We start from the raw sequence: 12,124 nt of genomic DNA, 5'->3' as shown, positions 1-12,124 counted from the left end.
TGAATTGCCTAGGGTCACACAGCAGTTTGGTGACAGAGCAGGGACCCCCAAGGCTAGAGCTATTTCTGTTATATGTGCCACCTCAGCTGGGACCCCGGAGACCCGTGACTTGCCTGCACTGAGGGAGGGACCCCAGCAAGTCCTCCCCACTCCCCCCAGGGTCTGGACAAAGTGGAGATTGGTCTCCACCATTGTGTATTCCCGTCTAGCCTGACACACCAGGTCTTAGCTGTACTGTCCCCTTGCTCTGTATTTCCAGCGCCCTCTGGGTCCTGGCTCTCAGATCCCTCAGCTCTCCTCCTCGACAGGGGCCGGAAGGTTTTTTAAAAAAAAAAAAAAGTGCAATTTATGCACACAAGGCAAAATTTAAAAGGCATAAAGGACCGACTTAAAAATCTCCTTCCCATCATGTCCCCCAGCCACCCAGTTCCCCGAAGGCAGCCACCACTACCAGCTTTCCAGAAGTGTTCCTTGCATATGCATTTCCTCCTATACAAATGGAAGCATCTGCAGGCTCACTGTTCTGCACCCTTCTGGGTTTGTTGCAGTGCCACAGCTTGGGGAGTGTTCCCTGGCACGCCTGCAGCATCATTTACTTACGCAGTCCCCTGGACGAGCATCTGGGATGTGTCCAGCCTTTAGCTTTTACAAGTAGGGCTGCAGCACATGAAATTAGGCGTCATCGGTTTGCCCCGCTGGCTGGAAGGTGACTTCCTGGGAGCAGCATTGCGGGGTGAGGGAGGTGTGCCTCCGGAGTGGGGAGAGGAGACGCCGTCACACCCCCCATCCCCTAGTCAAGGCTAATCAAGTCACTTCCCCACTTCCTGGGGTGGACTCTCGTGCAGACACGCCTGCACCCTCACCCCCTGCTCCCACCGCCGCCCTGCTGATGGCCGTGCTTTATCTGGATCCCGAAGAGCATAGTTCTGTATGACTTTACGGGTTCTAGGTGGGGCTCTGGCCCCAGGGATACTTACCTAACCTGGCTGAGAGTCCTTCATTAAATATCCCTGCCTTTTGCTTTCCCATGTCTACATGCAGTGCTCTTCGTGAGGGGAGCACTGCCTTGTAAGTGAACCGTGCCCAATTCAGAAGGAAAAAAAATTCAGACACGTTTCTTTGTCCCTTGATGAATTCTAAGCAACTTTCCTCCTACCCGCCTCCGCCATGCACGAGTTTGTGGGGAAGTCTGAGGTTTTGCTAAGGGGAAAGGAACAAAATCTCCTTAGTGCGTAGGGGGAGCAAGGAGGAGGCAGCACTGGGGAACAGGGCCCTGGACAGATAGGGAGACTGAGGCCAGAGAGGGGAGGGATATCCTTGACCAAGGATCCTCGCGTGTTGGTGCCATCTGCCCCGGGCCTGAAGGTCAGCTGCTATAAGGGCTGGGCATCCCCTGAGCCCCCAGGATGGACTGAATTTTCCAGAGGCCAGCCCTCCCCAGGATCCTCATTGGGCAGGGTCCCTGAGACTGCAGTGCAGAGACAGGGAAGCATCCCCCGGGCGTCCCCTGTCTGAGGCTGGCAGGCCTCACTGCCCCTTTGAAGACCAGGTGCCTGGCCCTCTGGGCTCTGTCTCCTGACTACTGAGCTATTCTTGCGTGGGGTGGCAGTGAGGCCTGGATGGGGGATGGGAATCGGGCAGCGTCCCCAGCCCTGGGGCAGCACACGGCCTAGATTGGACAGCCGTGATGCCTGCCGACAGATCCAGGCCACACGTAGCCGCTCCGATACTCACACAGATCACAGTGGTCTGACCTGTAGGGCGGGAAGCCACATGTCTGGGACTCGTAAGGAGACATGTAAGTGGCTAATGGAGGCTTTTGAAGCTGGGCATCAGGGCAGCCAAAAGAGCGATTTACAGGGGCCCAGCCTGGACCAGAGATGGGAGGAAGCTGTGTTGCCAGCTTCCCAGGGCACTTAGGCCCGGGCTCCGGGTAAGGGATTTGGGGAGGTTCTAGGGGCTGAGATCAGGGACTCTGCTGGGTGGGAGAGCTTGGGGGTTGCTATTTGGCCTGGTGCAAGGGTTTGGGTGGATCAGGGTGGGGTCAATGCCAACGTGGGCAGATTGAGAAGCCAGCTGGGGTTCATTGAGCCTCAAGTGGGCCCTACAGGGTGCCAGGCCCGGGGGAGGGGGTGCAGACATGCCTAAAGACTAGCCTCATTGCTGGCTTTGAGGAGCCATGTGTGTCTATGAGGCAAACTGCAGGTTTATATAAAGGAAATATGTAATCGGGGGGCTCTAACTTGTAGCACCGACTCCAGGAGCACGAAAACAGTTGTGCGTGCCTTGGTTCTGGTGGTGGGGGCAGGCTTTTGAGAAGAGGTGCCACACTGGAGCTGGAGGATGGATTTGGGGGAGAGGGAGGGCGAGGATATGGAGTGGAGGGCTCGTGGAGGAGAGGTTGGGGGGGGTGCGCACGAGGGGTGCCACAAGGTGACTCTTGGGGTTACCCTAGGGACGGTGAGCCAGTCCCCGGACAGGAAGTCCCCATCCCAGTGCAAGGCTCAAGCCTGTGGAGCCCTCATCCTCACAGCAAGTTGGGGGCCCAGGCCTAGAACAGGGCCCGTGGGGCGCTTCGCCCTTCTGCAGGGATCTCTCTCCTGCCCTCCCAGCGCATGAACAGCCCAGCCTGCTGACCACCGCTGCACTCCCACCTGTCCCCCCCCCTCGGCTGCACCATGTCCGGCTCCTACGACGAGGCCTCGCTAGCTCCGGAGGAGACCACTGACAGCTTCTGGGAGGTGAGGCTTTGATACTCCCCAGGTCCTGGGGACCAGACAGCCTGGCCTTGTGGCGGCCCAGGCTCCCACCCACCCACAACCTCAGGGCTTGCTCCCCAGCCCCTCGGGTCCCTCCAAAGCCCTTGGTGTTCAGTGGGCCGGCTGTAGCCATGAAGTGGGGTAAGGCTACTGCCCACCAAGCCCAGAGCCCCTCTGCCCCACACCTGCACCCGGAGAGATCCTATAGTGTTTCATGATGTGGAACAGGCCCCCTCCTGACCGTCTGCTCTGGGGGCCTCGCTCAGAGGCCTGACGCTTCACGAAGGCAGGTACAGAGCTCTACAGCTTACACAGGCTTTTACAGCTGCCCCCTGCCCTTACCCTGTGGCATGCGTTCCCGAAGCCCCCCCCCAGCAACAAAGACGTGGAGGCAAGACTAGAGCCAGCGTTTCAGGAGCCTCCCAAACTATTTGAGACCAAGAAATAAAATGTTTCGATTGGCTTCCAAAACCCAAAGTGAGAACTGCCAAACCTAAATTAATAAGTGTTTAATGAGATGTCTACAAAACATAATATTATGTCAAGAAGCTGCAGCTCAACTCAACACTTACATGACTCTATAAATATGATACATTGAGCTCACAAGAACAAGATGAATAATTCATTCTAGTTTGGGTCCAAATGATCAAAATCCCGCACTTTGTGGCAGCGAGGAAATTATGTTTAGAGTGGGGTGAGGGAGTGTCGGGTATGATGCAGGGTGCTGGGGCCCCCGAAAATGAGAGGGTGGGGAGCCCCCAGTGCGCTCCCGCGGGGCGGCCAGGCGGCGAAGGTGGGAAGGTGGCCGCGGCGGGCGCCCCCTGCAGGACGCGGTGTCCTGGGCGGGCGGGGCGGGGAGGCGGGGAGCCCGCGGGAGTCGTGCTCGCTCCTTGGCCGCCAGGTGGGGAACTACAAGCGGACGGTGAAGCGCATCGATGACGGACACCGCCTGTGCAACGACCTGATGAACTGCGTGCAGGAGCGCGCCAAGATCGAGAAGGCGTACGCGCAGCAGCTCACCGACTGGGCCAAGCGCTGGCGCCAGCTCATCGAGAAAGGTGCCCCCATGCCCACCCCGTGCGCCTCGCCCAGGCCCTAACGGGCTCCCCACAGGCCCGGGTTCTGGGAGCGCCCAGCCACCTGGATGCACTTGCACCCCCCGGGCCACGGGCCCTTTGGAGGCACCGTCCCCACACTGCACTCTGACCCTCCCAAACCAAGCCAGGTCTTCCCTGTCCCTGTTCAACACGACTTTGTACAATTTTAGGTTGGATTAAACAGAACAAAACAAAACAACCTTTTTATTTCAAAATAATTTTAACTTAGGGAAAAGTTGCAAGAATAGTAGAGAGAACTCTAGTCTTCAACCAGATTCGCCAGTTAAAATTTTACTACATTTGTTTTCCCAGTTCCTCTTTCCGTTGTGCATATGTGTTCTGAATCATGTAAGTGGGACGCATGCCACTTTAAATCCTTCACGTATCTCCCAAGAGTAAGAACATTTGCTTACATAACCATAGTTCAACTATCAAATTCGGGACATTTAATATCACCCATATGCAAATTTGTTTGTGCTGGTCTGGGAGCCAATCCAGAATCACATTACCGCATTTAGTTGTCCTGGCTCTCAATTCCTTCAACCTAGAACAATTTCAGCTTGGGGTTTACATGTATTTGTTAACATTTTTTTTCTCTTCCACGAGTCTCTAAACCCCATGAGGGCAGGGCTGAGCCCACACTGCCCAGCACAGTGCCTGGCACAGAGTTGATCCCCAATACACGGAGGAACAAAAGACTGGCATGACTGGTCCCGGTGGCCTCTTGGCATCTGTCACCAGCTGGTTCTTCACCAGCTGGTTTTTCAGTTGTAACAGTCAACATTCCTGAAGCACCTACTGTGTGCCTGGTGCTGTGCTGGGCTTGTGAGAACTCACGGGGTGCAGGCTGCCCCCATGGGACTCACGGGCTGACAGGAGAAGATAGGGAGTAGGCACAGAGGTAGATGCTGTAAGAAGAATTCTGTGAGGGCTGCAGGCCGAAGTCTGTGAGAATAGAGCAGTCAGAGAAGGCTTCCCAGAGGAGGTAGTTGGGCCCTGAAGGACAGGAAAAACTATAAAGAGGGCAGAGGAGGGCATTTCTGCGCCCATGGCGTGTATGGGGAAAGCGCCAGAGAAAAGAGGCATGAAGGAGGCCTCTGGGCAGGGGGCAATGAGGGCCTCGTGACCCCATGACCATTTCCTCAGGCCCACAGTATGGCAGCCTGGAGCGGGCCTGGGGTGCCATCATGACGGAGGCGGACAAGGTGAGCGAACTGCACCAGGAAGTGAAGAACAACCTGCTGAACGAGGACCTGGAGAAGGTCAAGAACTGGCAGAAGGATGCCTATCACAAGCAGATCATGGGCGGCTTCAAGGAGACCAAGGAGGCTGAGGACGGCTTCCGCAAGGCCCAGAAGCCCTGGGCCAAGAAGATGAAGGAGGTGCCCAGTGGGTGGCTGCTGCAGAAGGGTCAAGGGTGGGCAGCTGAGCTCAGAGGGACGATCTGATCAGAGGGAGAGACTCTACAGATGGGGCGGGCAGTGCACCGCCCGCTGGGAGCCCCACAGCCTCGTAGGAAGAAATATCCACAGGTGGGGCGGGCACCTCAGTGCCCAAAGGGAGGGCGTCCGTAGGGGCAGCAGGCAGTGCCAGGTGGGGGTACATCCACGCATGGGTGGGCACTGCTCCCTATACCTGGAGCTAGGGCCTGCACCCCTCCTGCCTCTTAGGAACGTGTGTCCACTGCTTCCGGCAGGTGGGAGGGCTTGATGAGCGACCACATTGGTTCCTGCTTACAAGCAGGAGCTGTACCTCCCCTCCCCCCGTCCCCACAGCTGGAGGCAGCAAAGAAGGCTTACCATCTGGCCTGCAAAGAGGAGAAGCTGGCCATGACCCGGGAGATGAATAGCAAGACGGAGCAGTCGGTCACGCCCGAGCAGCAGAAGAAGCTGCAGGACAAAGTGGACAAGTGCAAGCAGGATGTACAGAAGGTGCCGACGGGCTGGGGTCCGAGGGGTGGAGTCGGGGGTGGCCGGGAGCTGCAGGCCTGGCTCTCACCCTTCCTTTGCCCTGGGGCCTGTAGATGCAGGAGAAGTATGAGAAGGTGCTGGACGACGTGGGCAAGACCACACCCCAGTACATGGAGAGCATGGAGCAGGTGTTTGAACAGTGCCAGCAGTTTGAGGAAAAGCGGCTGGTCTTCCTCAAGGAGGTGCTGCTGGACATAAAACGTCACCTCAACCTTGCCGAGAATAGCAGGTAGCTGGGCGTGGCAGCGTGGTGGGCACAGGCACCCACAGCAGAGGGGAGAAATGGTGTGCCGGGCATCCTGGGCCCCATGTTATTGGAACAGGAAGGGTGGGCAGAGCTGCGGGGGCCAAGAAGGAAGAGGCGCCAAATACAGTGGCCGCCTAGGTGCAAGCCAACACAGATTAGGCACTAGAGAAATGCGCTTGGATGGATGGATTTGTGGCTAAGGTGACGATAGGGGAGGGTGCCTGCTGGAGCTGACCACAAGGAGATTGCTCCCAGCTGATTCCTAGCTGGGGGCATGCCAGCACCCTGGTCCCCTGAATGGGCTCCCTCTGGCCATTGAGAGGGACCCTGGTCCCCTGAATGGGCTCATCCTCTGGCCAGGATGAGAAGGGGCCATGGTGCACCTTGGCCCCCAACTCCTGATCTCCCCTGTGCACAGCTATGTCCACGTGTACCGGGAGCTGGAGCAGGCTATTCGGGGGGCTGACGCCCAGGATGACCTCAGATGGTTCCGCAGCACCAGCGGCCCCGGCATGCCCATGAACTGGCCCCAGTTTGAGGTGAGGAGGTGTGGGGATGGGGAAGGGAAGACAGAGAAGGCTGGAAGGGACCTCAGGGGGCAGCCCCCCTGCCTCACTGCTCCCCTGGTGCCCACCAGGAGTGGAACCCAGACCTCCCTCACACCGCCACCAAGAAAGAAAAGCAGCCCAAGAAGGCAGAGGGGGTGACGCTGACCAATGCCACTGGAGTGGTGGAGTCCACATCCCAGGCTGGGGACCGTGGCAGGTGAGTGCCTCCTGGGGAGCTTCCTGGGGGCCAGAGGGACCCACAAACTGGGGCACATGAGTTTTACCTCAGAAGACCAGGAATGATCTAAATCACGGCAACCCCGTGGTCCTCTCAAAGGTAGTGGTGGGTCATCCTTTGAGAGCACCTACTGTGTGCCAGGCACTGTTGTAAGCATGTGCCATATATTAACCCACTGAAGCCTCCCAACACTCTGAGAAGTGTTTAGAGTCCCATTTTGCCGATGGAGATACTGAAACCCAGAGAGATTAAGTGACTTGCCCAAGGTCACATAGCTAGTTAGTAAGCCTCAGAGCCAGGATATGATGTCCAAGAGGTCAAGCTCATTAACCACTAGTGCCCCTCTAAGATGATGGGTCAGATGTTCTCAGGGGTCCCTTTCAGCACCCCCTCACTCAAGGTCTGAGTAACAATGCTAATAGTCCTGCCTCACATTTGTCCAAAGAGCTGTCAGTGAGGGTCGCTGGCCCGGGAGCCCCTCTTACCAGGCCCATCCTTGTTCCAGTCTTCGTGAAATTTGGGGCCAGGGCTCTGATTGGAGGAGGGGGCAGTTCATGCTGGGTCCCCTCGCTGTGTTTCAGCGTTAGCAGCTACGACAGGGGCCAGCCTTATGCAACCGAATGGTCGGACGACGAGAGCGGGAACCCATTTGGGGGCAATGAGGCCAATGGGGGCTCCAACCCCTTCGAGGACGACGCCAAGGGAGTGCGTGTGCGGGCACTCTATGACTACGACGGCCAGGAGCAGGACGAGCTCAGCTTCAAGGCTGGTATGGTGGGCTGGGCTGGGCTGGGGGGGTGGGGCGTGAAGGCAGGAGACGCCCGGATTTGCTGGGAACGCGGCTGGGGGCGGGGCCTTGTGCGTGGGCGGGGCCAAACCTGGAGGGTGGTCCTGGCCCCTGAGCTAAGACACGAATTAGGGTGCAAGGGCAGGGCCTGAGAGCGGCAACCGGGTGCCAGGGGTGGAGTCGGGACTTGAGAATAGGGTGGGGGCGGGGCCTGAGGGCTGGGGCTGCCTGGAGAAGGGACAGGATTAGAAAAAGGGAGCCAGAGGCGGGGCCTGGGCTTGGGAGGCAAGGACCGAGACCCAGATTAGCTGTTTGGCTGGGGGCAGCACCAGGTTAGGTGTTTGGGTGTGGGGGTGTGGCTGGGGCTGATCTTCAGAGCGAGCTTGGGGCAGTCATGGGAGGGCATTGGGGTGGGCCTAGAGTAATAGTATTGGAGGGCTTACCTAAACTCTCTCTACGCGTCCCCATCCCCCCCCCACCCCACCCCCCGTCAATGAGCTCCTCTGTGTCCCCTTCCTAGGAGATGAGCTCACCAAGCTGGGCGAGGAGGACGAGCAGGGATGGTGCCGCGGGCGGCTGGACAGTGGGCAGCTGGGCCTCTATCCCGCCAACTACGTGGAGGCCATCTAGCTGCCCTGCTCCCCTTCACACCACCCCTCACTCCTCACCCGCCACCTCCCCTCCCTTCTCTCTCTTGTCCCTCTTCCCTCGCCATAGAGTTCCAGACATATTTTCCGATCAAGCTTTTATTTTTTTAAAAGTCAAAACAGAACAAAACAAAAAATACAGAGACAGAAGCATTTGCAGGGCTGCCTGGAGGCCAGGGCGGTGGTGGGACTTGGGGTGATGGCCCCAGGGTAGGCGAGGGTCCTAGTACTTAGCCCAACAGAGACGTTCCAACATTGCTCTTCAGATCCCACCAAAGAGTCTCCTGAGCCCTGAGGGATGTCTCCCGGACCCTTCTCTCCTGCCTCACTCCCCCAGACTACACCCCTCACCCCCACCCCAGGCTGCCAGCACCCCTCCTCTTCTCTGGGCTCGGTTTTCTGACCTCTTCCTTCTGCCTCATGATGCTCCCCTCTCTCCACCACCCTACTCTCAAAGGCCTCCCCTCCAGACCCCAGGGAAGGGGGGCCTCCCAGTCTTTAGTCTTCCACTTTGCCCCGGGGAGTGCCCTTCTTCTCCTGGCCTCGCCCCTGACGACTGGTGGGGCTGGAGGAGGAACCGTCATTCTCTTCTCCCCTAGACGCTTCCCAGGATCCCTGGACTCCCCCAGACATGACCAGGGGTGAGCTGGAGTTGATGACAGTGTCACTGGGATGAGGCTCAGCTGAGGGACCAAGACCCTGCTGGGGTCCTTCTTTCCAGCTGTTGGCCTTTTGGGCGCAGGCTCTTCCTCAGGGCCATACCTCTTGGTCACCTGCGGAGACCCTGCCTCCATCTCATGAGTCCTCAGGCAGAGGGAGGGGCCTCAAAGCCCGGGGCAAAGCCGGCAACTGTAGCAGCCTCCTCCCATTTCCTAGGGGCGGGGGCACTTGCCCACCCGCCTTCCTCCCTCCATGTCCATCTGAAGCCCTAGTTGCACTAGGCTCGGCCAGCCTGCAGGAGACTAAGCCTTGTGGCCTCCCATCCTGCCCTTCCGCTCTCTCGCCTGTCTGGGAAGACTCTGGGGGAGGGGGGGGGCGGTGTCTGAGGGAGCTTCCAGCCAGGCACCATCAGGGACACTGCAGCCAATGGGAAAGACAGGGGTTTGGCAGGAGGGAGGGGCCCGGGCCCTCAGGGGCAGGACAGTCACCCTTTCTTCCTTGTCCCCTCCTCCTCAATCAGCCCCTGCCCTTGGAGCCGCCCTTGCCCTTGGAGCAGCATCCCCCCTGCTGGCAGCCCCTCCTTATGTCTAAGCCCGGGTAGCAGTTAAAGGACATTTGGGGGTGAGGGGAGGCAAAAGGCTTGCCCAGAGCTGGAGTGTTTCCTGTGTTTGGTGAAGGAAAGCTGTGTTGGGTTACTAAATACTAGTACCAGGTACCAGCCTCTCCCATATGTGGGGGCCCCTGGGAGGCTCGGGGAAACAGACCAGGGCAGGACAAAACCTCGAGGTGGGAGGACATGGCTGGAAGAAGGATCTCTTGGGAGCCTCAAGGGTGAGGCCTTGGGACTTCCGGTAGCGCCGGCAGAGCCCTGCTTCTGGGCCTCAGCGCTGCAGACACCCACCCCCTTCCACAGCACCTGCCCCCCCCCCCGCCCCCTGCCGTCCTCCTTCCCGGCCTCCAGGTAAAGACAGTGGGATACCCAGCCCCCTGGCACCCCTCAGTCCTCTTTTGCTCCCTGCTTCTTCCCCCGACAGTCTACTATTAGGTCATGGACCCCATCCTCCAGGCCCTGACCCTTGTTCACAGTGCAGAGATCCTGGGAGACTCTGGCAGGGGCCTGAACTGGGCCAGGGGAGTTGGAGGGGGGGGATGATGGCACCCCCAGGGACAGGCAGACTCCCCACCCCCAGCACCCCATTTCCTGTCACTGTCTGCTCTCTGGGCATCCACTGCAGCCTGAGATGTTCCCTAGGCCCCCTCGGAGCCTGAAGCAAGATTTTGGAAGCCCTCCGCCCTCCCAGTTCCAGAACAAAACCCTCTTGGGTCTCTCCTCCAGGTGGGGGAGTTGGGGTTGAGGCCTCTGCCCCTCACCACCCTTGGAAGGCAGGAAACTGGCACATCTGCGCCTTGGGGCCTGGGCTCCCCCTCTCTGTGCCAGTGGCTTTCTAGCACCTGGGGAGGGTCTGTGGTCCTGGCTGGACCCCAGACCTGTCCCCTTCAGCACTCCAGCTGCCCACCCCCGGGGCAGGGACTTGAAATCCCATCCTTTCTGAGCAACCACCTCCACGGCCCAGTTTGGGACCAGTCTCCCTCGGTCCCCAGGCTCCTCAGGACCCCGGAGACGGAGGGTCTCCTACCTGGCGGTCCCCCCCTCCTCCCCCGAGCTCTAGGGGCCTGGCCCCGCCTGTCAGTGCTGGTGTCAGGGCACTCACCACCGAGCGTGGGGGCCGCGCCCCCGCCGCGCCCACCACCTCCTGTAGCCCCCTACCCACACCCTCAATGCTGCACGGGCCTGCCCTGTGGGGCTCGGCGACTAATGTGTTTTGTCCCCAGTTAACCACCGTTCTGCAGCCCGGCTCTGCAAGGGACCAGGGCTGCCCTGCCGCCCGCCATCTGCTGCCCTAGGCTTCCTGACTCCATTAGTCCGACACTTGTGAAACTCCGAGAAGTGCTGTGGTCTCAGCAATGCACCTGTTTTGTACATGATTGTGTAATTTAAAGGTATATAAATACAAATATATATATATCAGTTGTGATTGTACGACTGTGGATAAAATCCGGAACTGTGTCAACCTGGCTGGATGTGGTCCTCTTGAGTCTTGTGTGTCTCTCGAGCTGAGAGTTCTCTGTGGCAGGGGTGTCTGTCAGGGGGGATGGTACCCAGCATGCTGCGTGCTGTCCTGGCTGACCACCAGTGGGCTGGCGGCTGGTCTCTTAACCTTCCGGGGCCCCGGGTCCTGCCGCACAGGGAGGGTGACAGATGGTGTGACCCTACTGTTCTGGGTGCCTGGTGATGAGCACTGACCAAGAGCATTGGGATACTTGGGGTCCCAAACTCAAGTTCAAGGTTTGACCTCTAAATAGGTTTGGATTTTTTTTTACGTTTTTTATTTTGAGAGAGCACGCATGAGTAGGGGAGGGAGACAGACGGGGAGAGAATTCCAAGCAGACTCTGTGCTATCAGAGTCATGGGGTCCAGTGCCACGAACCATGAGATTGTGACCTGAGCGGAAATCAAGAGCCGGATGCTTAACTGACTGAGCCACCCAGGTGCCCCCAGGTTTTAAATTTTTATTTTTTTGAGAGACAGAGACAGAGCATGAGCAGGGGAGGGGCAGAGAGAGAGGGAGACACAGACTCTGAAGCAGGCTCCAGGCTCCGAGCTGTCAGTATGGAGCCCGACGCGGGGCTCGAACTCACGAACTGTGAGATCATGACCTGAGCCGAAGTCAGACACTCAACCGGCTGAGCCACCCAGGAGCCCCATTTTTTAAAATCAAAATTGTAAAAGTGACTGCCGAGGCCTGTAGTTCCTGGTTGTTCACAGTCCCAGGCTCTCTGTGGTGTGATACCAGGTCATGCCATGTTTTTCTGTGTCCTGCCTGTCCTCTGACAGCATTTCTGTGTGGGACCCCTGGGAGGGCTCCTCCTGGAGGATCGCTCGAGGGAGTGGGCAGGACCGAGGCTCTGGACCCTTGGCTGTGCCCTGCCGGGCCCACACCCTGCCCAAGCCCTGCTCCAGCCTCCCCACCCCCAGCTAGGTCCCCTCTGGGCCAGGGCTGGAGTTCTGCAGCCAGTTCGCCACGTCCTCACCCGCACCCCGGCCTTGGCTTCACCCCGTCAGGTCGGATGTCTCTCTGAGGCCCCTCTGGGCCCGGCAGCCTGGCAGGG

General features: G+C 58.7%; 1 protein-coding gene across 1 annotated transcript in view; it reads left to right on the top strand.

Moving 5' to 3' along the window:
- PACSIN1 (protein kinase C and casein kinase substrate in neurons 1) overlaps positions 1-11,020 on the top strand; it is a 57,672-nt gene extending 46,652 nt beyond the window's left edge. The window contains exons 2-10 of the mRNA XM_047102817.1: positions 2,613-2,741; positions 3,661-3,817; positions 5,003-5,238; positions 5,632-5,787; positions 5,880-6,055; positions 6,492-6,612; positions 6,711-6,838; positions 7,441-7,628; positions 8,167-11,020. Of these exons, the coding sequence (XP_046958773.1) occupies positions 2,679-2,741; positions 3,661-3,817; positions 5,003-5,238; positions 5,632-5,787; positions 5,880-6,055; positions 6,492-6,612; positions 6,711-6,838; positions 7,441-7,628; positions 8,167-8,276 (1,335 nt within the window). The 5' untranslated portion in view covers positions 2,613-2,678 and the 3' untranslated portion in view covers positions 8,277-11,020. The remainder of the gene's footprint in view (positions 1-2,612; positions 2,742-3,660; positions 3,818-5,002; positions 5,239-5,631; positions 5,788-5,879; positions 6,056-6,491; positions 6,613-6,710; positions 6,839-7,440; positions 7,629-8,166) is intronic.
- Positions 11,021-12,124: the final 1,104 nt, after the last annotated feature.

This window comes from Lynx rufus, unplaced genomic scaffold, assembly GCF_022079265.1.
Source record: "Lynx rufus isolate CCGP_SWC_20201006 ecotype Redwood Valley unplaced genomic scaffold, mLynRuf1.p SCAF_6, whole genome shotgun sequence".
Classification (NCBI taxonomy): domain Eukaryota; kingdom Metazoa; phylum Chordata; class Mammalia; order Carnivora; family Felidae; genus Lynx; species Lynx rufus.
Note: the sequence above shows the minus strand (reverse complement) of the source record. Positions and strands in the feature narration are given on the sequence as shown.